At 39.2% G+C, this 27,418-nt stretch overlaps 1 protein-coding gene across 1 annotated transcript in view; it reads right to left on the bottom strand.

The window, feature by feature from the left end:
• Nucleotides 1-23,057, bottom strand: part of SORCS1 (sortilin related VPS10 domain containing receptor 1) — a 705,676-nt gene extending 682,619 nt beyond the window's left edge. The window contains 2 exon segments of the mRNA XM_078151070.1: nt 22,018-22,071; nt 22,073-23,057. Of these exon segments, the coding sequence (XP_078007196.1) occupies nt 22,018-22,071; nt 22,073-22,621 (603 nt within the window). The 5' untranslated portion in view covers nt 22,622-23,057.
• Nucleotides 23,058-27,418: the final 4,361 nt, after the last annotated feature.

The raw sequence follows: 27,418 nt of genomic DNA, 5'->3' as shown, positions 1-27,418 counted from the left end.
GACCTTCAACGCTCCTCACTTAACTACCAAACTAGGCAGTGTGGTTCTGTAGTGGAAAAAAACATTGTATTTTAAATAGAAAACATGAGTTCGCATCCAGACTGCACTATTTACTATTTGTGTAACTTTGTCCAATTTCACTTGTTTGAGCCTCAGAGTTGGAAAAGACGCTTCAAGCTCTGAATCACATGATCCTATGAATGACAGATAAACTAATTATCCTGGCATTCCAGGCCCTACCTTGCCCTCACAATTTCTCACTAATCCCTTCTGGCCCAATGAGATTTAGACTATTCACTATCATTTGATCTTCTTCTGCCCTTTTCTGCGCTTGCACAGGCTGCTTCTAGTGCCTGGAATGTGCTCTAGCTGTGTCTCTGGCAGGTGGAATTGTTCTCTTCCTTTAAGGTCCATAGCAGGGTACTTCTTCCATAAAACTTTCCCTGATCCCCCAGCAGGAGTCCTCCCTCCATCCCTAAATAGTTATCCCTCTCTATGTGACCTTTCCCATGTACTTGCTACATTCTGATTTGCATAAAAAAAATACTGCTAATCTCAATGTCTCAACTCTGATAAAACACTTTATGGTTCATAGGGTCCATTTCTCTGAACAACTTTCTGTACTTAGTATCCGTACTATCATTATCTCCATTTTATAGATGGGAATGGGAAAACTGAAGCTCAAATGATTTAAATGAACCCCCATTCTCATACACCTAGTGGGTATAGGAACTATTGTTATTCAGACTCAGAAATCCTGACCCCACATCCACTGTTAATACTAACAACTCTCGATACAAGCTTACATCAAGCTTGGGTTAAGAGTAAATTCCAAAACATGTATATTTGTTATCCTCCTATGAGACTATAAACTCCTTCTAGGCAAGGAAGGAATCTTCCTTTTCCTAATGTTATCCCCAGTGCCCACTTCTGTGAAGTACACTGCAGATATTTAATAAATGTTCCCCATATCAAATTAAGTCTGGTATCTCTGGGCCTCAGTTTCCTCATCTGGAAAATGAGAGGCCTGAATGAGATGTACTCCAAGGCCTTTTCCAGTTTTAATAACTCTGTGGGCCCTTCGTTGGGCATAGTGCTAGGGTTCTTGCTGTGGCCTTTTTTTTAATGACTTTTTGATTCTTTCTTCTATGAGGAATAACTCCTACTTAATCATCCAAGTAGGGTTTTACCCTATTTGTCCTGCATTCCTCAAGACTGAGATATGACAAGCTTCATCAGAGGCACTAACCTGAGTTCTCAAGGGACACAACACTATTATGGGTGCTAAGCTAGTAAATACGGTCAAAAGCAGACTCTGGCAGGGTCCATCAAGGGCCAGTAGGGAGGGACACTTCCCTAAGGGAAGCAATGGGACCCTAGGGGAAAGACAGAAGCAATGGTGCTCCTGCATGGAGTTGTTAATTGGATAGGTCAAAGGAAGGATCCATGCTTGTACTAAGAGCCCTATAGTAATTTGTCATGCTCCATAAGCTGTGAGTGCAGACTGGCTCTACCTATCAAATGCTCCCTCTGGGACATTGCTATGGAGAGCGGGAAGGCAGGGGTTTGATTCCCTTGCTTTCTCCTGAATGGTAAGCAGCTGTGGCAGGCTCAGTGGTGGATGGTCATGGATTTGTTTTCTAATAATAACACTAATAAGTAACTTGCATAATGCTTTAAAATTTAAAAAAGCACTTTTATACATTATCTCACTTAAGCCCTTTAAGCTAAGTGCTCCAGGTATCATTATCTTCTTTTTCTAGCTGAAGAAATTGAAAGAAAGAGAAGTTAAGGGTCACATCATTATTAAGTGACTTCATTGAGATCTAAACCCAAGTCTTCTTGACTATTAGTCCAGCACTGTATCTACTAGGCCAGGCTGCCTCTCAAAGATAATGAGATGCAAATTTGTTTCTTACCAATATGGCTTAATGCAAACACTTGTTATTTAAAATAAAAGATGACAGTACAATTGAATATATTATTTTAAAGTTCATTTGCATAAATATGCATATATGATATTGTCTAGGTAAAATAGATATGTACTTTATCATTAGTGAAGGGTCTATATGCTAAAAATGTACTTAAAGAGGCTGGTGTCTAAGAAATAGAAAAGCTTAGGTTTCTTCTTATTGTAGATATTGTCAGCTTATCCTCTTTCTTTTTTCCTGCCCTGATTTCATATTACTCTCCTCACACACTTCAATTCCAGTCAAATTGGCCTGTGAACTAGTCTCTGTATAGAACATCTCATTTTCTTCCTCTCTGTCTTTATACCAATGGTCCCTCCATCTCTGGAATGTACTCCTTTCACTTCTTCATCTCATAGGATCACTAGTTTTCTTTCCATCATATCTCAGGTGACACTTCCTTCCAAAATCTTTTCAGAGCTCCCTGTTATTCACATTATCTCTATCTTGAAATTACTTTTCATTTACTTACTTGCATTCAACTGTATCATGACCTCCCACCCTACTTCCACTAGACTGCAAACTCTTTGAGGGCAAAGACTGTTTTCTTGTCTAGTATAGTGCCTTATACATGTTAGATTCTTAATAAATGTTTGCTGACTGCATTTATATTCTTAAACCTCCATAAGCTCTCTCTCTCTCTAGCTATCTGCTGAAATTGCCTCTCTCATTAAAAAAAACAGAATGACTCTGCTATCCTTACAAAATATTTAGGTTCTAAGAAAATGGTTCTTCTAAGCAAGATCCTGAAGTAAGTGAAAATGGTTTGTTAAAAGGGACATAAATCCATAACTATTCAAATACCTGTCCAAAAAAAAAAAAGGCTGGAACTTCCCTAAAAGGAAATGTTTCTTAGATTAATATGGTTGTATGCTCCTTCCTTAGTTGTTGTTATTGTTTGTCCTTCCTTCTTGAAGAGGACAATGATATCAGGGAGGTAATGCCATGACACGCAAGTGAACTGGATTTAAGTGAGGGAGGGCTGTGTAAAGTTATCAGGGAACACAGTATAATAAAAAGATACATTTGTATTAAAGGGAAGAAGACCTTGGGAAAAACACTTGCCCACTATGACTCACAGTAGTAAATTGAAAAAGTTACCCATTCTGATCTAACATTACAGGATTTGATCCTTTATTATATATATCTGAAGCCTTTTAGTTACTATAGTCACTTGGAAAATTCTAGCAGCAGTCAACTCAAAATATGCTTCTAGAGAAGCATATAAAGAAGATTTTTTTTTAAATTGCCAGGATGATATCTGTTTAGCCTATTATCAAAAATGCAGTTCTCTCTTACATTGCAATGGAGCCTCATCTCAACAGATATGCTGTGTATTGAGTCTGATGAGACTCTAGAATCAGAGGTCACTTTTCAATGCACCTCCTTGATTGAACAACAAGAGATGTTTCCTTCATCTTGCTGCAGGCAACCTTCACTCCCACCAACTATCCCATTCCCCAAGTGGAGAAATATCCAAGTTATAACAAGACAAATTTCTGCAACTCCCTGTCACAATACAGCAGAGTTTAATTTATTTGGGTCAAATTTATGGTTTCCTCTTTTTCTCTCTCTGCAGGTCTAATTTGGGATAATTCTCCAGAAACTCTGAATTGGGCAGCATAAGTCAGGACAATAAATGTTCCTGGCCTCCCATCTCCCATCACAAACAATGACCTCCCTTCAGAAATGAATCAGAAAATGTTCCTATATTCCTTCCTGTAGAGGTAAGGACCTCCTTCCCTGAGGTCAAGGGGCTGCTAAACTTACCAGTAGTGGAATAGAATAAAGCCTGCAGAAGGAAGCTTCATCAAGTCCCTATTCTGTCATTCCCAGACATTCATAAACAATTCGCACCTATAGCCTCCATTTGTACCACTAATCATTATGTTATCATTTTGCAGATATTATTGGGGTCATCCCTAAAGGATTCAGGGCCATGGGCAAAACATATAAAGTGCCCCTCTATCCTCTTTTCTCCCTCCCAATGTGTATTATTCAGGTGACTCCAGGCTGAACTGAACAAAAGATACACCCCTAAATGGGGAAAGAAGTTAAAAAAAAGTCAGGAGAAGAAACGCATAAAAGGTCTCCCAAGAGCTCCAACCACACATTCCCTACTGCCTGCCCTGACACTTTCAACTTAAGCTCAACATATCCAGAATAGAACTCATCATCTCTCTCCAATAACTTGTTCTACTCCCAATTTCACTATTTCTGTTAATGGCACCACCATCCTCTTAGTCACTCAGGCTTCTACTCTGAGAGCCATCTTTGACTCCTCATTCTCTTAACCACTGAATGCAACCCATTGACAAATCTTGTCAGTTTTACCTCCATATAGTTCTTAGATCTCCCCCCTCCTTTCTATTCCCACTGAAACTATCTCAGTTCAATAACTTCTTCTCACTTAGAATGTGTTGTCATTTCACTGATTTTCTTGCCTCTAGTTTACCCCTTCTTCATTCCATGTTTCACACTTCTACCTAAATAAACTTCCTTTTCTTTCAAAACAAAATTATCTTACATTACTGATATTTTTTATTTTTGTCACATCATGTGTTAATATATCTCTGTACCCTCCATTATTCAGCGAGCCATCCCTTATAACAAAAATTTTAAGAGAAATGGGGTAAAGGGAAGCAGTTCAGCAAAATTAACACATTAACCATATTTAAAAGTATATGTGATATAGCCAGGTCCTGACTGGTGCGAATAATGAATCCATTGAACTGTTTATATGTATTTAAATTCTTACTGTTTCAAATTATAATTATTTAAATTATGGTAATTGGTTCCAGCCCATAGAAATATGCAGTGTGAATTTTTTTAAAAAGGCACCACTTCAGAAGAATTGATTAGTCATACTAATCTAGACTTACCTATATTCAACACCCATGGTACTCTTACTCTCAAAGAAAGGGACAGAGGTATATTTTCTCAACTCTCCTTTGGAGCCAAGCTTGATCATTATAACTACACAGTTTGAATTTTTTGTATTTTTTGTTCTTTGCGTTTACATTGTTTTCCTCATTGTGTATACTGTCTTCCTAGTTCTGCTTCTTTCACTTTGTATCAGCTCATGCATCTTTTCATGTTTCTCTGAATTCTTCATATTCATCATTTCTCACAGTGCAATATTATCCCATTACATTCAATTACCAAAATTTATTTAGCCACTTCCCAATCACTGGGGATTTACTTTGTTTTCAGCTCTTTGCTACAACAACAACAACAAAAAAAAATGAAGCTGTGAATATTTTAGTATACATGGGACCAGGCTTTGAACTCCTTTAGGATTTATGCCTAAAAGTGGGATCTCTGACTCAAAGGATACTGAACATTTTAATCACTTTGTTTAGCATAATTCCACATTATTTTCCAGAATAAGTGGCCCTATTCACACTTCCACTAATAGCATATTAGTATATCTTTCTTTCCTCATGTCGATTATTTCTGTTTTCTAATTTGCTAGGTGAAAGGTGAAGCCTCAGATTCGTTTTGATATGCTCTCTAGTTATTAGTTATCATATCCTTTAGCCACTTATTCACTGGTGGAATAGCTCTTTGTCTGATATTTGTGTATTAGTTCCCTATCTTAGATATCTTAATATCTTAGATATTAGATCATTATAAAAAACACTCAATGTAATGATTTTTCTCTAAGAAAGGTACCCTTCTTATCTTAGCCACATTAATTTTTTCAAACAAAATCTTTTCAATTTTATGTCATCAAAGGTATGCATTTTATGTTTTGTGACCTGCTCTATCCCTTGTGTAATTATGAACTTTCCCTCTAGCCATAGTTGTAAAAGCTACCTGATCTTGATCCACCTCCCCAACCTTTTATTTATTTTTTGGTAGTATGACCATTTATAGTCAGGTCTCATATGAATTTGGGGCACACTGTGGCGTATGGCTTAAGGTGCTAGACAACCTAATTTCTATCTGCTTTCCAGTTTTCCAAACAATTTTTGTCAAATAAAAAGTCATTTCCCAAACAGTTTATATTATGCAGTTTATTTTTAAAAATAAGTTGAGACAATTATTTTTGGTTCATAGAATCAGGTTTAGATCTAGAAAGGACAACAGAGGCCATCAAGTGAAACCCTCTGATTTTGCAGGTAGGGAAATTAAGCCTCAGAGAGGTTAAATTAAGCCCCAGGATTTACCTAAGGTTACACTAGTAGCAATCATCATAGGCAGAATTTAAGGTAGGTCTTCTGACTCTAAAATTAATACTTTTTAAAAAAACTATGCCACAGTATCTCCCAAATCTTGCTGATCTAATCTGTTTCACTCACCTATTTTCCTCTTTTTAAATCAATACCAAATAGTTTGCTGTATCATATAGTTTGATGTCCGGAATTGCTATGCATCATCATTTCTACATGATTTAACTTGAGATTCTAGACATTTTTTCCTCTAAATCAATTATGTTGTTTATCTCCATAAAGTACATTTTCATTATTTGATTAGTATGGAACTAGATTTGTAAATTAATTTAGCACTTTCATTTTCATTATTATTGGCACAACCCAATCATGAGCAATAAACATTCATCCAATTATTTATTTAAAGAGTTTTGTAGTTTTATTTTTATGTTTGAGTATGATTTGGTAGATTGACTATGAGATATTTTGTGCATTTTATAATTATTAGGAATGGGATTTCATTCTCTACTCTTTCTCCTGAATTCAATAGAAATATTATTTTGTAGGTTTGTTTTATCCTGCTTCTTTGATGAAACTGCCCCAGTGATGTCTACGCTCCTCCCCCACCCCAACCACTGGTCCTATTTCTAAACCCAGCACATGAAGCCATCATTCTGGGAAGTAACCCCTGTAGAGATGTAGTCTAAACAATACATGTGCATATGCTACAATTATGGCTACAGGTGTCCTAGAAAAAGAATCAATCAATCAATCAATCAACATTTATTAACCCATATAATTAATCAACATTTATTACCCACTATATGCCAGAAATAAAGTTCTCACCACCAAATTCCTTTGACACTCTCAAATGGTTCATCATCAGAAACTGATACTATTTTATTAGTGGAGATGACATTAAAGATGGATCATTGCCATCTGCTTTGCTGCTGCACACTATGGACAACGGGACCTTTCCATCTGACTTGCAGGTAAAGCATTCTCTAAGGGTTTTCCTGCATTAAATTGTGAGTTACCTGAGAGCATTCACTGCCTTACCTCTCTATTTGTGTCTGCAGAGTCTAACATAGTGATTCACTCATGGTAAAAAACTTAAAGTATAATGTACTTTTTTCATTCATGCATTCATATATTCACTCATTTGTTTGTTCATTCATTCACTCATATAGTCTGGAAACTATAGAACAGTGAAGCTGACTGATTCCTGGCAAATTTCTAGAGCATAGTATTAGAGGGATGGTTATCAGACAGCTAGAGAAGGAAGTGGTGACTACAGCAACCATGGCTTCATCAAGAAGGGGTCATGCTAGACTAAATTCCTTTTTAGACACTCTCCCTGGTCTAGCAGATCAAAGAACAAAAGAACTGTCATCAACATAATTTACCTGTGCTTTATCAAAGATTCTGTTGAAGTTTCTCAAGCTAGTCTTCTGGAAAAGATGTGAAGGTATGGGCTAGAATTTGGAACTAATACAATTTGGGCTAGTACAGTTGGGCACTCATTTAAATAGCTGGGTCCAGAGAGCAATCATTAATGGTATAAGGTCAAATTGAAAACAGGTCTCCAGTGCCTCAGAAATTGGTGTTTGGCACCAGTTGGTGTTTAAGATTTTTATGTAAGACTTAACTAAAGATATTAACAGCATTCTTATCAAATTTACTTATTTCAGAAATTTAGGACAAATAGCAAAAACAGCAAGTGACAGAGTGAGGATTGTGGGATCATGAGGTAACAGGGACTTTGGAAGCCATAAGTCTCACTTCTTTATGTTAAAGATAAGAAACTGAGTTTAGAGCAACTTGCCCAGGGTCACATAGCTAGTAAATGTCTGAGTGGAGATTTGAACTCACCTTCCTTATTTGAAGTCTGTAGCCCTATCCTCTACATTGTGTTGCCTCTAAAAAAGATCTGACAGATTTGTTCATTAGGCTGAATCTAATGACATTTAATAAGGACAAATGCAAAGTATTACACTTAGGTTAAAAAAATCCATTTTAAAAGTATAATGTGGAGAATGTATGGCCAGATAGCCATTTGACTGAAAAAGATAAGTGGATGGCAGATTCATTTTAAGTTAAAAAAAAAAGTGATATGGAAACAAAAAAAAGCTAATATAACTTTGAGAGACAATGTCTAGGTATTAGAAGGTACTCCATGCTGGTCAAATCACATCAGTAGTCCTGTATTCAGTTCTGGAAGGTATATCATTGAATATATCTGGAAGCTATAAGCTGGCTTAGACAAGCTAAAGATTTGCCAGAAGACAGTAAGCAGATTGGTAAAGACCCTTGAGATAATGTCACAGGAGAATCAGCTGAAATACGTAGGGATGTTTCACCTAAAGAAGAGAGGACTTGGTGAGGATATGATAATTGCCTTCAAGTATAGAGAGGGCTGTGGTATGTGAAAGGATTCGGAGATGTTCTTTCTGTTCCCAGATGCCAGCATTAGGAGAAATAGGTAGAAGAGGCAACAAGACAAATTCAGGCTTGGTGTAAGAAAAGACTTCCCAACAAATGGAGCTACCTAAAAAATATGATGGGCTGTACTGGGAGGTAAAGGATTCTCCCTCTCCAGAAGTCTTCAGACAAAGACAGATGACCTGCTTGTGTAATATGTCATGAAGGGTATTTTTATTCATGTATGAATTGAACTGGGATGCCTTCCAACTTAAGAATCCTGTGATTCTGGGATGCTTCCTCATGAACCCTTCCTGATCACTGAGATGCACAAAAATAATTAAATAATGAGCCTGAGACTAGTGCTGAGAGATCTTTGCATGTGAACCAGTAATATAAGTACTCATTTCTGCAGAGGCTTTGAGGTCTAGCAAGCACTTTCCTGGCATCGATTCAAATATGATGGTTCCAACTTAACACATGACAAATCTCAAGCTTAGGAAAGTTAACTAGCCTGTCCACAGTCACACAGCTAGAAAGCATTGGAGTTAAGGCTCAAACCAGGTCTTCTGACTTATTAACCTGCACTCTTTTGACTATATTCTCTCCAGGTGAATTTCTCCTAATCCCCAGAGAGAAGAAAGTTCCATACTAGATATGCCTGTATCTTTGGCTGAATGAAGTGTTCTCTCTACCCCTCTGAATTTGTCCTCACAGTCATCTTCAACTGGGCTGCCTCAAGCAGAACTGATCCTTGCCCACAATGCACAGGACCAGATGACATCCTCACCTTCATGGATGGAGAGCTTCATTTTGCTAGTCAATGTTTGATCAGCTAACATGAGCACATGTGCCTTTTAGTGAGACCAGAGCCTCTGGAAGTGTCAGAGTGACATAATTACCTGCAAACCTGATTTTCCTCCAATCAACAAAGTGGCTACTCAACAAAGGAACAGAGAAGAAGCCTGCTGATGCATGTCAGGATGAGAAAACGCAGAAGACTTTTCTATGTTAAAACAGTTTTGCAGAATCCAGGAGGCAAGAACGTTTTCTGCAAACAGTGGGCTTAGGGGTAGGAGTAGGAGTATGAAGGTTCTAGACATGGCTAATATAAGCTGCTTGTCTGACCTAGTTCATTTGATTGGAAATCAGTCTTAATGAGGTTGTGAGGTCAGTTTCTATATCAGTTCGATTTGCCCTGAGAAATACTGTACTCAAACACAAATCATTTACTGAGTACCTACCATGTACAGTGTTCTCTGCTAGATACAGTGGGATGTGTGTGTATATGCATAGTATACATGTGTACATATATGTAGATACAGACATGCATGTATATAATATGCGGACACACTATACATAAAATGTCATACATATATTTGTATAATATTCATCAGTGTCTATATATAAGTATTTACATTTATCCTGTATGTGTATGAATATATATGATATATAAATATGTGATATTTAAATATTATTAGTATGTTTTGCTATGTAATGGGGTTCTCCAAAGGACCTTAGAAATCATCCTATCCACACATACAAATAATGCACACAATACATACATACATACATACATACGTTTGGTATGGTTGGATATGCATACATGCATATACATATATACATGTTCACATACACGTGTAGGTACACATACATCTGCATATGTGTATATGTCTCATGATACCTAGCACATAACATGTTTATATATGCATACATATACTACGTGTGTGTATCCTTGAGGGCAGACAAAAAGGCACCAAGCTATATCTGAAAGAACACGGGGTTTGTAGTTAGAAGACCTAGAGTTCTAGCTTGCCAATAACTAGGGTTGTTACCTTCATCTTTATGAACCTCAGTATCCTCATTTGTAAAATAAAGGCAAAGATCATCAGATATCTCCAGATAGCAAAAAAAAAAAAATTAATCATACTTAAATATCATAGATCTACATATTATTTATGTGAATATATATGTGTGTATATATATATATATATATATATATATATATATATTCATGAATACACAGGATAAATATTGTTGATGGATGCAAGTGTCTGGATTTGTGAATTCATTGGCATAAGGAACTCCCTGTGTGATAACTCCATCTCTCTTGGCAAATCAGCAATTACTCTGTAACTTAGTCTTAGAGGACTGCCTGGGACATTGAAGGGTTAATCAATTTCCCCATTGTGACACAGCTAACATGTCACAGGATCATAAATCAAGAGCAAGAAGGGACCTCAGAGGCCATCTATTTCAACCCCTTCATATTACCAGAGGCAGGATTTCAACCAGGTCTTCTTGACTCCAAGGCTGCCCCTCTATTAACCATGCCACACTTCATGGCAATATATGACAGGTGCCAAATATGTGATTGCTATTATAGTAAGTGCTATTAAATAACTGCTACTGGAGTTTGAAGACTCAGACCCCATCCAGAACCCTAGCACACCCCTTGCAAACCTGTGTCCTTGGTTAAAGGAGGAGATCAATGAAGGGAATGTGGATGACTCCATTTAACACTTTCCCTATGACTGGAAGAATCTAAGCTCATATCTTCATGGCTGATTAAAAATACCACCTTCATACACAATTCAGAACACAGAAAATCAGCCATCATTCCCACCATTTAACTTTGAAAGAGGTGGCCACTGTTAAGATTTCCCCAATCTCAATAGTAATAGTGAGAGTACGTCGGATTAAAAGCATGGTGGGAAGTGAGGCAGGGGTAGAGGTTGGTTGGGTAAGAGCCTTTTCTTTCAACCCTTGCCAGGAGCAAGAGGATTGATGGTCTGTGATTTTGTGTTCCAGTAGTGTATGCTGCTCTGGCTAGGTAAAAATGACTAAAGCCATCAATCCTTTTTGCTCCAGGGCACGAGATGATTAGCTGATTTTCTGATAACAAGATTCTTATTAGCACTTTCTTTAAAAGGGTGTACAAACTGTTCAGGTTGATGGTTCCAGGGTCATTAGGCAGCAGGGAAGAAACCAAATGCCACAACCCACACATCTTCCACCAGTAACAAGCCTGAGATGACAAGCATTAATAACTCCAGGCCAGCCACTTGGAGAGATGGACAGAGGTCACAGCTTTGATAGAGCTGTAGCAAAGGGCACCCTCCATCCTGACAACCTAATAGGTGAGTGACTTGAGACTGTAGAAATAGACAGCCCAGAAACAGCTCTGTTTATGCCAGAAAACCTTCTTGTAAACTCTCAGCATGCAGTGGGAAAGAACCATTACCTCCCAAAAGCCATGTTCAATAAACTCCTCTACAAGTCTGGAGTCTATTCTTATAAAGAGGGGATTTCCCTAGTCACTAGAATATCTTGGGCAAGTCATTTCTTCCCTAGGCTTCAGTTTCTTCATCAGTAAAATGAGGGGTGTGGACTGGCACATAGTATACATTTAATAAATACTTATTGATTGAAATTATGATTTCTAGCTCTGCACTCTGACCTTTAATTCCAAAAGAAGTTGGGAGTGGGGAGATAGAGAGGAAGAAAAGGAGGGAGCTAAGGCTAAAACACAATTGGCATCAATGTGTAAATTAAACCCCCTACTATCCAACTCCGTTTGAATCCTCAAGTTGGCTTTGGCCTTTTTGTGACCCTTCTTATCAGCTAAATCGAGGCAGGAGTGTTCTTTCTCTCCTATATTCCATTCCTTAAGGATGTCCTTAGCATTCCCTTTAAACAGAATATACCTCTATACAAATACTGGGTAGGGGTGGAGAACGTAGGTACAATTCTCTAATGGTAAAGCCCTGGATGTTGTTTTTAACTCCAGAAACCTTTAGGGAGTATTGGGGAGTTGTCAGAACATTTTTCAGCTTTCACAAAATCCCACCCACTTCCTGTGGGTAGATGGCAAGTTGTTTCCATTTTTATGTTGTTGTTGTTCAGTCGTTTCAGTATTGTCCAACTATTCATGACCTCATTTGGGGTTTTCTTGACAAAGATACTGGAGTGGTTTGCCATTTCCTTCTCCAGCTCATTTTACAGATGAGGAAACTGAGGCAAACAGGGTTAAGTGACTTAACCAGGGTCACACAGCTAGTAAGTATATGAGGCCAGACTTGAACTCAGGTCTTCCTGACTGCAGGCCTGGAACTCTTATCTACTGAACCACCTGTCTTCTCTTGTTTCCATTTTACAAGATGTGAGAAGTAAGAAACTATTATATTTCCATATAAGGAAATTGAGAAGGAAAGTAGCTTTGGGTCAGAAACCGGCTAAAATTGGGTGAAACTGATCGTTTGATTAAAGAGGCTGGAAGGAGGACAAGAGTTAAACTTTACTTAGAGTGCCAATGCTTGAAACTTACCAAGGGGAACATGTGGTGGGAGTTTCAGAAAGTCTGTGACCTGTGCTGACTTCTACCTATGAAAATCATCTAGGAGGGACTTCTTGCCAGGAATAGGGATAGAAGGTTTGCTCTTTCTTCAGTAGCATGTGTGTGCTCATCTCCAGTTCCAAACCTGCTTCCTGCAGGAAGCATATTAAAGGTTTCACTGCTTCACTCATCCTGAGTCTATCTAACTTACTATGCCTATTTGGGCACCAGAGGTTATTTCTAACAAAGGGAATACTCTATGCCTTCATTTATTTGACAAGTACTCTTTGAAAGACGTGTTTGTGGAGGCCATTGTGTTGAGCTCTGCAGGAGATTCAAAGGGTTAAGTTGTGGTTCCTGCCCTTATAGAGACTGCAATCTACTAAATTTCATGCTATATGACTTGTCTTAGGCCAATCTGCTTGTTCAAAATCCCAGAACAAGTCATTACAGCAGCTGTGGAAAGGCCTCAGGAGGCTCAGGCCTGAAACCTTTCCCCAAAATGACTGGCACAGCAATACAAATCTAGGTCAAATTAGGAGAGCTGAATGTCTGTCAAACATGTCTCTCTATCCCACCAGAGAATGTAAACTCTGTTCACATTTCTCTTCACTGTTGTCTTGATAAGTTCTTCTCATTTTTGTCTTGATACCAGCAGGACCTACCAACCTTATAGTATTTCTTGCTCATAGTAGAAGCTCAATATATGTTTCCTGATTTGAAATGAATCAAAAATTTAAAGAAAATTTAAGAAAGAAGGGATCATCTAATATCTTTACTATGTAAATAAGAAACTGAGGGTCAGAGATGTTAACAGACTTATTCAAAGTCACCCAATGACTCAGTAGTGTTAATTAAGGTCCATGCTCTTTTCGTTGTCTCTCACTGTCTAGCAGGGTGGCAATGGGCCCTTCCAAGAATCCACAGTTCACAGACCTCAGAAATGGAAGTCAACAGTCTTGGGATCTCATTGCATCATTTCCACTAAGTAAACTGCTGAAGGTCTCAAAGCCCACTTGTTCTACCTTAGATAAGTGAGTTAACTACAAAGTGAAGTAGTACAATATAATTGATAGAGATCCAACCCCGGGTTAAAGACCTGTGGGTTTAAATAGTGCATCTGGCACATGCTGTGACCATGAACAAATCATTTATCCTCGTAATGCCACAGGCAACTCCAGAGGGTTTGTGTATTGGAATAAGTGAAGGGAGTTTCCCAAACCTAATAATTCACAAGTATCAATCAATCACCCATCCTATGACGTAGTATGGGGGTAAGGATGACAATCAAATTGTGCTTGCAAAATTAAAAGGGCTCTAAAAATATAAGGAACATAATATTCAAGAACTCTGAAAACTCAAAGATATTCTACCTTTTTATATACTTTAAGATTTATGTAGGGTTGTTTGTTTGTTTTCCCATGGAGCATTTCTTTGCCTACCCTTTAGAGAGGGTTCTACTCCTTTATAAACCAAGCACAGTAAGATTCCTCCTTTATTTTTCTTCAGATCATTTGTATATAATGTCCACCCATTTTGAATGCAGAGGCACATGGCTCCTTGGGGTGGCCATTACACTTCCCCTGGGATTGGATCATTCACACACCAACAGAATCTCTTTTCTTCTCTCTCAGTCGCCACAGGAAAGCTGTTCAGCAATCACTTCCTGTCAGCAAATACAGGTATATTTTCTGTACTTCCCAGCCAGAAAAATATAGCAGTAATTGAAATACACACAAAGACAGAACAAATATTTTGTAAATGATGTTTGAAGACATAAAACAAACAAGCAGAGGGAGAGAAGTGAATTCATAGTCTGAACAGAATTTCTGATGTTCTCACTGACCAGATGCTTATTAAACAGAAGAAAATCCACTTGTGAAGACAGATCATTTTTGTGGACAGAAGAAGACAAGATAAAATAAAGCAATGACTTCACCTACTGAAATTTTAAAGTGCAAATATTATATTTCACAAACTTTAAATTATGATGCAGGGTTTTATTTAATTTTCTCAATGACTTTAGATCATACTCAATTTTACTACTATCCAAATGAGAAGGAAATTATTTTTTCCTCCAGTATTTGAGAATATTTGTTGACACATTTTAATTTTTAAAATTCTATATAAATGTAGCCTTCATTTGACATGAGAAAACCCAACAATATCACACATTATGGCTTACCATTTGTAAATTCCACATCTTTGCCTAGGCTGTTTCTTCTAGCTGGAATGTTCCACATACCCCTATTGCTGCCTATCAAAGCCCTTTCCATCTTTCAGTGCTTTAAGAGAGGAATAGTCATAGAAAAAAAAAGACTACTAGACTTGGGTTCAAGAGAGATATAGGTTCAAAACCCAGTTCAAACACTAGTTGTAGAATCATTCATAAATCATTTCCTCTCTCAAGGATTGAGTTTCCTTATCTGTAAAATGGGATAATACTACTAATACTACCTACCTAACGGAGTTTTGCAGAAAAACATGCTTTGCCAACTCTAATGCAAGATAGAATTGGTGCTTTCTATTATTAAGGCTCACTTTAAAAAATGCTACCTCTTTCATAAAGCCTTCCCTGATTACTCCACAGAGGGACTACTATCTCCATCCTCTGAATCTGTAGTATTTGTTTTCTATAACATGGAAATGTTTGGTATAGCTGTTATTTGTATATTCACCTTTTTTCCAATGACATTACAAGTCTCTTACAGACAGGGACTAAACCTCACACATCTTTGGATCATTCCCCCATGCCTTGAACAGCACTTTGGCACATAGGCACTCAGTAGAAATACATGGAAAACAAAAATATATTTGATTTTCATGAATAAGCAAAGATAGTCTAGGAGCTTTGGTGACTTCTCCTACAGGGTTTTCACATGTTCCTCTACAGATTTAGAAAAATAAAAGAAAAATAATTCCCCTCAATGTGTTCATTCACAAAAATAATAAGTCTAGAACTGAAAGCCATCTCGGATAGCATGTAATACAACTGCCTTACTTTACCACTGAAGGAACTGAGGCCCTCGAAAGTTAAAAGGCCTTGCCCAAAGTCACATGGGTAGCAGGCATCAAAGGTGAGGTTTAAACTCAGGCCCTTCCAGAGTCAGTGTAGTTTCCCTTACCTCATGTCGTGTTCACTGCAAAATAGCATTTTCCAAATGCTAAGCAAAGGCAACTTTATATATGAAATATCCTTACTTATTAAAATCTATGAGTGTTCCTTCTCCTTGTAGCCTCTCGCTTTCTCATATGTGTCTTCTCCCAAATCCCTAGTTTTGTTCCCTGACCCTAGAGTGTCACCATATTAAGGCTACAAAAAAATCAAGGAATCTGAGGCAGACAAGTTTTATTTTTTACTTACAGTAAACTTTGTTTTGGGAAATACTGGTCTTAAAGATTATATATTTTGCATTTTGATAACATTACAATTTTCAAAGTACTTTCACATGCATTATCTCATTTGATATTCCGTACAACCTTAAGAATTAGTCAGAAGAGGGAAATAATGCTCAAAGAGGTCAAGTGACTTGCCCAGGGTCATGCAGCTAGTAAGGGATGGAGTCAACTCTAACCTGAATCCTCTGACTATAAATCTACTGCTCTGTTTTAGCAAGCTGCCTCTATTTGATGTTATTAAACATGGAGGAGACACTTTTGTTCCATTCTCAAGATAAAGGTTTTTATCTCCAGAGATAATATTTCTTTTTTAAAGCAAATTATATGGAGATGAATGGTAACAGGTCAAATAAGTTCTACTGCTTTCTTCCTGCAAATCCACAAAAACAGATTTTAAACCAAATGCAACCTAATACTTTATGATTATCTTGGCTCTCTGCCAACTGAAATTCATTCAAATAGAAAAATACAAAGTATAATGCAGAGACACACGTACCAATTATAAAAAACTTGCCCACTACCAAGCCAAAGATATCCTTAAGAATTGGACATGTTTGCTTAAGGCATTAACACACCGTATCTTAGAACTGGAATGGGGTATGAAGAATTATAAGTTGACCACTAAGGTCATATGACTAAAAGATGGTATGAGCCTATAAATAAGATGTGATCTAGTCTCAGTCTAGCTCTTGGAGATAATGCATGAGCCCAAATAACTATCCTAAGTTGTAATGTGGAAATGCAAGAAGGGAGCTGCTTCCACTTCCTATCTAAAGGAATTCTGTGAGAAAAATGCTTTGTAAATTCAGATATAAGGTAGAATTGGTACTTAGCATTATTAAGGCTCAGCTTAAAAATGCTATCTCCATCATGAAATTTTTCCCTAATACCTCTATGCTGGACCTACTCTGCAAATCCTCTGAACTTAGACCATTTGTTTTCTATAACATGGAAATGCTCTGATCAGTAGTTATTTGTATATACACCTTGTTTCCCCAATGAGATTGTAAAGACTCTGCCTACAGAAATTTCCACCTATAGGAATTCATTCAAATAGAAAGATACAAAGTATAATACAAAGACACATACCAATTATAACAGACTTATCCATCTAGAAGTGATCTCTCCTTAAAAAAAAAGTAGGTGAAATTCACACAACCCTTTAGGGTTTCAAAAGCATTCATTGTCTTATTTGAGGCTCTCAATAACCCTGAGAGATAGTTACAACAAGTGATTTCATCTTCATTTTGCAGATGAGGAAATTGAAGCTCTAAGAAGTAAAATATGATTTGGCAGTCTAAAGTCAGATAGCTATGGAGTATCCATACTCTGGGCTTCCTGACTCATATTCAACATTCTACCTATCAACCCTTGCTATCTCTCTAATTTCATAGCATTTCATCCTTCTTTTATGTACTTGTCATATTGCAATTTTCACTATATTTTTCAAAGTTATTTCTAATAGACTACAAAGGGCATGCTATATATGTGTATGTATAACGTGTGTGTGTGTGTGTGTGTGTGTGTGTGTGTGTGTGTGTACCTTTGTATCTTTACCAGTCATTAGCATAGGAAATGGATCAGTCATTGTCTATCAAATGAATAAGAAGTACAAGGTATAAAGTGTTATGGGAAAAAGAGAAGGAAGATATCACTTCAGGTTTAGGCAGTGGAAAAGCTCAGGAAGTCTTCAAAAGATTGGGCTGATCCTCAAGCAATGCCTAGAAAGATGGAACTAAAACAGAAGGGCTTTGGAGTCAGAGAGAATGATGTGAGCAAAGGCAAGGAGGTGGCAAAATCCAGTACATGATAGAGTAACAGTAATTGAGTCCACTCTGACTCAAACATATGCATAAAGTCCAAGGACAAATCAAGTCAGAAGAATTAGTGGAAGAGATTCACACTCCTAGCTACAACAATGTTAAATAGGCTATAAATAGAAGTCAACGGAATAATGGACAAGATTTGCAAAAGTTACAATCTCTTGTAAAACAAAAAGTATCATCGATGTGAGAAAATAAAGCTAATGAAACATTTGAATTAACTTTAGCATAAAAATGTGAAACGAAGATAATAATGCTTGCTGCCTACCTAACCAGACTGCAGTAACAAATAATGAGGAAGCACAGCTACAGTATCCTGGAACTCCTTGGAAGTAAGATCATATGTATATACATATGTATATTGGAGACATACATTATATATTAACATACTGAGTATTACTATATAAAATTAGATCAAGGCACAGCATGTTTAAGATGAGTAGGGCAGAAGCAATGTGTTCTTGCTTACAGTATCAGGCTCATGACAGTGATTCATACCCAGCTCCTTTCATGCCAAAGAATCCCAAGGTGTTCCACGAACTTTAGCAACAGCTTTCCTAAACCATAGCTTCAGTGTAGAGGGGAGAACATCACCCCCACAGATGAGCTGAAACTGTTACCTGCACTAAACTACGCCCAGAGCCCATCTTTGGAAGGAGTAGGTGGGAAACGGGAAGCATAAGAACCACAGAAGGCTCCTAAGGAGTTTGACAGGCAGCCTATAATTACCATAAATTTGCACCTCTAATACCCGCATTACAGTAATCAGCCCCCCCTTCTTGGCAAAGGTTTCTAGCTAAAGGTTAAGCAGTTTCAGAAGGTATGTGTTACATGTAGCAATGAAGAATGGGGAAACAAATTTATAAGCTAGGCATTTAGAAGTAGGCATGGGGTAAAGGATAGAGTGCTGGGCTTGGGGACGGGAAGATCTGTGTTTGAATCCTGCCTTGGACACCTACCAGCTACATTATGACCTTAAGGAAGTGTTTTAATCTCTCAACCTCAGTTTTCTCATCCATAAATAGCACCTACCTCAAAGGGTTGCCATGAGAATCAAATGATCTAATGTTTAGAAAGTACATCACCATCCTTAGAGTGATAATCTAAATATTAGCTATTATTACATGTATGCAATTATCAGCAATCGCCAATATTTATCTCAAATTGATGTTAATAGTTTCATTTGCTGAGTGAAATAGGCTGACTTATGTGTGCATACACACATATACACATATTTCACTCAGTAGTATGCGTGTGTATCTATGTCTATATATGTATATATATAGTCATATATATACACATAGATATCCATGTGTATATACATATATATTATGTATATATATGTATATACACATGGATATCTATGTATGTATATATCCATGTGTATATACATTATATGTACATCTTCGCATTCAAGTCCTACCACTTCCATGTAAATGATCTCTTTAAGTGGGGCACTGATGGATCACAGAGCCAAAAGAGAATTTAGAGATCACCTAGTCCAGTCCCCTGATTTTTATATATGAGGAAAATGAACCCCAGAAAGTCAAATAATTTGCCATAGGTCACAGAGGTAATAAATGGCAAAGACTAGATTTGAACCCAAGCTTTCCAGCTGCAAATCCAGGGCCCTTTGTACTCCACACCAACCGTCCTCTCCTAAAAAGTAATGACTAATAACTATTCTTTTTTCTTGCTTCCCAAGTTCCTTCTCAAGTTGGCTGTTTCTCCAGAGACAAAACATTTAAAGGGCAGGAGTGGAGATGACTAGGTAGTTGTGGATGGTCAAACATTCAGCAGTCACATCCCATAGTGCTAATTACAACATTTCAGAATGCTTTGCACATTACCCTTCCAAAGCACTAGCCCAGCTAAGTCCTGCTGGGTTTGCATCCATGGACAAGGAAAGAACAGCATTCCTATGGGTCTCAACTATATAGACATAAATGATCATGGGGTGCTTCTTACATGGAGAGTATCTTATTTGCCAAGGAAATCCCCATCTTTCCAAGACCTTTTGAGAGATGAACTAAAGCAAGGGTTTAATTGGTAAGTGATATTTTATGGCTTGGATAACAGTAAAAGCCAGAAATATTTCAAGTCAAAAGTCTTTTGCTTCCCAGTGCGACAAGACCTACATGTTTGATGTATTTAAAACCTGCCTTTAAAGCCAGAAGCTTTTTCTTAATCACTTAAAGCACTGGGAAAGTTATTCCATCAGTTAAAGAAGACTCAAGTTCAAATGGTGTGTGTGTGGGGGGAGTATTTTAAGTGGTTATAACATGAAAGATCCAAGAGTTTAGTGTAAGGAATAGGACAAAAGTGTAAAGAATCTGAATGGAAGTAATTTCTTTGATCAAATAATTGAAGAAGTTTCTCAAACCTTGATAAAATTAGCCCTCTCCATAAAGGCTGAATTCCAAGGAAAACCCTGTGGATGTTAGAATGACAATTCTGATCAACACTATTTTTTTAAAAAATTTCTGATTTACCTAAACATATACTAAAGGAATTAACATTTTAAAATAATGACCTTCTGGATAGAAGCAACTCCTCTTATGAAGAACTGACAATGAATACAGCTAAGCGACAAGTCTCCAGAAAAATTTTTAGCTATTACATTACAATGGAAAATATCATGAAGGGTACTAGGCTGAATAATCTGTATATAGTATGAACAACAAAATCTCACATTTCCCATTGAATACTTGTTCCCACCCTCTCATCCCTAGTTTTAATACTTTCCTGTCTGCTTTATGACAGCCTATAGAACTTTCCTTACTTTTTAGATTTCTTTAGCTATGCACAATTCTTTTTCTGTTAAAATTTCCCAGTTCCATTTAAACTTGAGCAGCGCCCAGCACCCTTCACTTCAAAAGTGGCAATGTTTGTACAAAAGGGCGAATCAGTTTCTTTTGTTTTTTAAATCAATCTTCACTTCCTAGCTAGAAGAAATGTTGCAAGGAGGAGTCCACCTGCCGCCTATTCTCCCCACCTTCAACCATTTGTATTCCAGCTCATCCCCTGCACCCACGAAATGGGTTTCTACATTTGCTGTTATTCACCAGAGGTAAAGCAAAGGAAGGAAGAACAGGGGGTTGTTGTAACTGCTGTGTCTGATCTTCCTGGGACCAGGAAGTACTAGACTAGAACAACCATTCATTCACATGCTGGAAAACCCCGAACTCTGACAACACACACGCGGATGTTGTTAGGGGATGCTGGAGTGTTCTCCCTGAAACATGCATCCGCTTGTTCCCAAGAAACAGGAATACATTAAGGGCACCAGCTTGCCACTGCAGTCCTTCAGAGGATGGGGAAAATGAGGAGGGCACAGGGTTCCACACCACGGATATTCTACACCTAAAGACTTTTCTTTTTCATACTCAAAGCCCTTAACTAAGTCTTGAAAATAATGAACAAGGCATTTTAAGCTGCCAGAAAATTTAACTCTTCACTTTCCATGTTCCTAATACTTTGGGAAAAAATGCTATTATCTTCATGATCACAGTCTTCATCACCATAAACTGGGGGTGGGGGAGGCCTGAACATAGTTTATGTGAACTGCAAGTGCTTTCGAAAAATTCAGCATTCAGCGACGCTCACTGGATTGCTTTTGGGGAAAGAAGGTGGTGGGGTTAACAGGAGGTATTATTACTCCTGGGTTAAAAAAAAATGGGGGGGAGGGAGAGGAGAAAAACTGATGGTCAGTAACATCTTAAATTCAGAAGCCTCCCCTCTCCCCAGTTTCTACTCATGTCCTCTGCCTGTTTTAACCATTTCCTTCCCAGCTCTGGGCTCCAGGGACGTCCCCCAAATCCCAGGAAGGGACCTTCACCCCCCACACACACACATATACACCCCACCCCCACACACATTCTCCCAGGAGGCTTGGCCTCCTCTTTGCTACTCACACTGCTGTTGTGACCTGACCAGTGGACCATGGCTTGGTTGTGTGCTGAGTCCCCCGGTCAGCGCAAACGTGGTACTTGTTAGTCTCAGCTCCTCTAGCCGGAACCGGGTAGCTTTGCCAGGCTCCCGCTGCCCTCCGTCCCCCAGTGGCCCCCGTGGGCGCCTGCCCTCACCGTTGTCTTCCTTTTCTTGTTCCACCTCACTCCGTCTCCTCCGGATGGAGCGAAGTCCTCCGACCCCGCTGTTTCCGCCTGGGCCCCTCTCGAGGGAAAGAGCCCTGTCCCCGGGGGCTACTGTAAACACCGGGCGGCGGAGGAATGGCATGGGAGCCGCGGACTCTCTGCTCGGTTTGGCAGGAGCCCCAGAGCGCCGCTGCGCCCCAGGAACAGCCGCCGGCCCCGGCTTCTCTTGGGGCTCCAGTGGGGGTGTCCCAGCTCGGGCTGGTGTCCAGCGCTGGGCCGATCCGGGGGACGGTGGGGGGCAACAGGAGCCGCCCCCGCCACAGGCGCCCCGGGCACAGAGAAGCAAGATCCCGGTGCGGGCGAGGAGCGCGCCTAGCCGGGTTGGGTAGCCGCCGCCACCGCTGCCTCCGCCAACTTTTCCCATCGCTGGAGCTGAGCAGACAAGAGAAGAGGGTCCCGGACGGGGAGTGGAAGTAGAGGGGTCGCCTCTGACCTGTTATTGAGGGAGCTCAGGACCCCAACTCCATCCAAGTTGGGCCAGTTGGGGGGCGGGAGGACAGAGGCAGAGAGGGCTCCGGGGCAGGTGTAGCTGGTTCCCGGGGCTGGGCTAGTGCCGCCGAGCGCAGTTTTTGACAGAGGGAGCAGCCGCCACACGGGGGTGGAGCTGAACTGAAGTCAGAGGCAGAGGGGTAGCTGGCTGGCTGGCTGGCTGGTCTGCGAAGTGGGGGGAGCTGCCGGGGGCTCCCGGCCTCCCCGCGTGCTGCTCTCCAATCTCTCTTGCAGTGCGCTGCCTAGGGCTGCGCTGCGCTGCTGCTCTGAGCAGGGCTTGAGCGATCCCGAGCGCCCCGGACAGGCTGAGCCGCCGCCGCCGCCGCCGCCGCCGCCGCCCGAGTCTCCCACTCGTGAGCGCTGCTGCCCACTCCCAGCACTCTCCTCACTCTCCCAGCCCCCTCAGCGGCTTGCCCACGCTGCCCTTTGAGCGGGGGCGGCTGGCCTCAAGCTATCTACACTTTCCCAATGTAGTGAATGTTCTCTCCACTCCCCCACTCGTTTTTTTTTTCCTAGTCTTTTACAGTCGGAGGGGTTTTCCAAGCCCACGAGGCCAGCAGTTTCTCTCCTCTGTCAGCAAGCTAGCACCTTGACCTGACCCAATGCACACCTCTGTATCCTGTCAGGGAAGAGAGTCTCAAAGAGGAATGTTTGAGTGATTGATTGCCATCATCCTTTTTTAAAAAAAATACAACTAGGGCTAGTACTAAGGACTCAAAAAATAAAAGAATCTTAGAGTTTCAAAGGCCTTAGAGATCATATCATCTATCAATCAATCAACATTTATTAAACACCTACTATATGCTGTCACTCTTAACTGCCATCTACATTTTGCAGCCAGGGTAACTGAGGCCTAGGGTAGAAGTAATTTGTCCAGGGATTACACTGTGACCTGCCAGCAGATCCAGGGTTAGAATTAAGGTTTTTCAATTCAGTTGATTTTTCTACTACCCTAAACTGCTTGGGTTTGGAGTCCAAATTCCTAGTACAGAATTCAAGAATCTTCACCACTGATTGTGCTAGTAAAGAAATGCTGGGAAGAAGAGAAAGAGAGAGAGAGAGAGAGAGAGAGAGAGAGAGAGAGAGAGAGAGAGAGAGAGAGAGAGAGAGAGAGAGAGAGAGAAAGGAGGGAGGAAGAAGACAGGGAGAAAGAAACAGAGAAAGGTAGAGAGAAAGAAAAGAGAGGGAGAAAAAGAAACAAAGAGAGGAGGGAGGGAGGAAGAGAGGGAGAAAGAGAGAGAGGGATAGAGAGAGAAATAAAGAAAAAAGAAGAAAGGAAGAAAGAAAGAAAGAGGAGGGAGGGAGAAAGAAAGAAAGAAAGTAGGGAAAAAGAAAGAGAAGGAAGGAAAAGGAAAGATAAAAATAGTCCTTGCCCTCAAAGAATCTGCATTGTAATGGAGAAAAACAACATGCACCCAACCATATACAAACTGAATAAATACAGGATAAATTGGAGGCAATCTCAGGTGGATTAAGGGGTACTGGGAAAGAAGGCTAGATTTTAGCTGAGGGTTGAAGGGAAACCAGGAGGCAGAGATAAAGAGGGAGTGTATTCCAAGTTTGGGGAGTGGGGGTGAGTAGTGAAAATGAACTGAGACTGGAAATGTAGTACCATGTACAAAGAACAGCAAGGCTGAATCACATAGTAAGTGAAAAGGAGTAAATAAGATTGGAAAGATAGAAAGGGGTCAAGTTATGAAGGACTTTAAAAGCCAAAGAAAATATTTTGTTTGCTCTTGAAGGTAACAGGGAGCCACTAGTCTTTTGAATAGGGAGGGGTGACTGGGTGAAACTTGAAAATCCCAGCTGTGCCATTTATTAGTTGTATGATTTTGGGGAGATCATTTCATTTCTCTGAACCTCAGTCCCCTCCTTGGTATAATAAGGTAGTTGGATCAGGTGTTAGCTAAAGTCCTTTCTTACCTCTCCCAGTATTCTTTAATTCTATCTGCCTCCAATTCCACACATATTTATTGAGTTTGTGCTACATACAAGACCCTACAGAGATGAAAAATGTATAATCCTTACCCTCAAGGAAATTATAGATTAGTAGGGAAGGTATTCTCTGAATACTTCAGACACTTAAGTATAACCCTCAGTGGAATGGCTGGGAGAAGATAGGTACAAACAAAATGTTCTGGGGCTTCAGAGAAGAGATGGGAAACTTTTCTGAAAGATGAACTAGATTTCCCATTGCCCTAGTTTATTCTTTATATTTTAGTATTTGATTGTTTTGAACACAGCAGATTTGTCATAATCTATTCAGTATTGCTCTCTGGTTAAGTCATCAAAATAGAAAATTTTGCATCTAAAAGGCTCCTTGGAGGTCATCTAGTCCAAGCCAGATTTAGAGGTCTTCTGACTTCAAGTCCAGGGGTGTTTTGAAATGTTTCTTCAGTTTATTTCCCAACAAGATTTCAAATTAGTTGAGAGCTACATAGTCATCTTGTGGGTCATAAACCTTCTAGCGTCCTGGGCTTAAAGTTAGAGACTCAGGATTCTAGTACCAGTTGTTCTTACTAACCTACTGTTTAAACAGGTCACAACAGGACCTGTAAATGGGTGCCTTTACTTCTCTGGGTCTCAGTTTCCTCATGTACAAAAACATGAAATTGGACAAACCTTTAAGGTCCCTTAAATCTCTGTTAACACTGGTTGACTCAATCCAATGAATGTTTACTAAGATCTACAATGTTTTTATGCACTGTCGTAGAAGAGAAAGGAAAGGAAATTGAGACAATCCCAGCCCTCAGTAATTCATTATTGAATAGTGTCTAATACCATGATTCCATGAATCTTTGAAGACACCTTACACGTTTAAAATGCCAAAGAAGAGAATACCTTTTAATTAGACTTGAAGCATCAGGAGGGTTGAGCATCTTATATCTGTTTTATAGGCCTACAGTATATAATGGAAGGCTGGAGCGAGAGGAGGAATTCAATAAATATTTGTGGAATGAAAGAATGAATGAGTAAATGTCATTTGTCATTATGCCAGTGACAGTAATTGCAATGATCACAATGGTGACTACAATACCAGAGCCTTATTCTCTAGATGGCCTTCTGGTTTATCAAATATTACTTTTATTCTTCTGTAACTAAACTGTTTCTGATGGGGCACGGGTCAGATTGAGGCTACTCTTTTTTGGCAAATAGTGTCATGGGTATTATTTGCAAGGTATTATTTGTGTTAAGACCAATGAGTAAGAAGTTGAACCTAGGGCCAGAAATCTTCTCAGCCTCTGAATTGGGAAACTGAAGAGAGAAGTAAAATATACAAATTTAACTTGAAATATTTTTTTTATCCTTTTCTTAGGGTGAATCATCCCCTGTGAGGACTGGAGCTTACACTAATATCATATGGACAGACTTGTTTCTACCTAAAAAACAGAGATCTTCTAGCTTTCAGTGATGTCTAGACATAATGGAGGATTCCCTGGCCTCCTTGCTAAGCCCCAAAGGTCCTGTGTTGGGGCTCAAAGAATAACTAGATAATTCAGCAGTCCAGAGTTGCTTCTTCTTTCTCCTCTCTGAAATGTCTTCGATGGTTTGCAGGATCATTTCCTTAATGCATCCCCATGCTCTGCTAACCTTTTTTTTTTTTCTCAGCCTAGATTAAATGAGAATCTTTCTGGGTAAGGGAAAATGAATTTAAAATTAACCTAAATGAATGTCCATTAGAAGAAGACTTCCCACTACTAGCAGTAGCAATTATAATGATTGTAATAGTATTTATATAGCACTTTAAGGTTTACAAAAGACTTTATATTTTCTCTTCATAATAATTCAAGGAAATAGGTGCTATTATCATACCCATTATGTAGATGGGGAAACTGAGGCACAGAAAGGTTAAGTGACTTGCCTAGAGTCATACAGCTAGTAAGTGTCTGAGTCTAGATTTGAACTTGGGTCATGGTACAATGGAAAGGACACTGGATTTGGAGTCAGGGGACCTACTCCTCAAGTGAACTTGGGCAAATCACTTCCCTGTTCTGGGCCTTGGTTTATACACCTTTAAAATGTTTTAAACTACATGACTACTAAAGTCTCTTCCAGATCTAAACCTATGATATTATGATCATATAAACCTAGGAACCTCAGAGGTCATGGGGTCTAACTTGTGCCAGAGCAGGCATCTTCTCTATAACATATTTGATGTTGTAACCAGCCCCTGTTTGAAAACCTTTAATGGCAGGAAACTACCTCTCCCTAGGCAGTTCATTGTATTTTTGGTAGCTTTGTTAGTTTTTTTTTTTAATGTATATTGAATATAAATCTGCTTTTCTGCAGCTTTATCAGCTGCTCTGAGTTCTGTCCTCTGTGGCAAAGCAACACAAGTCTTATCCCAGAGTTTCCTCCCTTCCCACTTTCTAGTACCCCTTTTGGGTCTGTCTTCTTGAGAAGGAAATGTCTTCCTCATTGTATCATATATTTATATTCACAGTGTTTAGCACAACATCTTATGCTCAGTTAATACTCATTCTTCTATTGATCCATTCATTTGTTCCCTTATGTACATGACAGACTTTCACATTACTTGATAATGACTGTCATGGTGGTTACATCATGTAGTGGAAAGACCACTGTATATAAAGTCAGAAATCCTGTGCTCAGCTACTTAATACCCATATGACCTTGGGCAAATTACCTAATTTGTCCAGGCCTTAGGCTA

The sequence above is a fragment of the Phascolarctos cinereus genome, unplaced genomic scaffold (genome assembly GCF_003287225.1).
Source record: "Phascolarctos cinereus isolate Bilbo 61053 unplaced genomic scaffold, phaCin_HiC Scaffold_3;HRSCAF=262, whole genome shotgun sequence".
NCBI classification, from domain to species: Eukaryota; Metazoa; Chordata; class Mammalia; order Diprotodontia; family Phascolarctidae; genus Phascolarctos; species Phascolarctos cinereus.
Note: the sequence above shows the minus strand (reverse complement) of the source record. Positions and strands in the feature narration are given on the sequence as shown.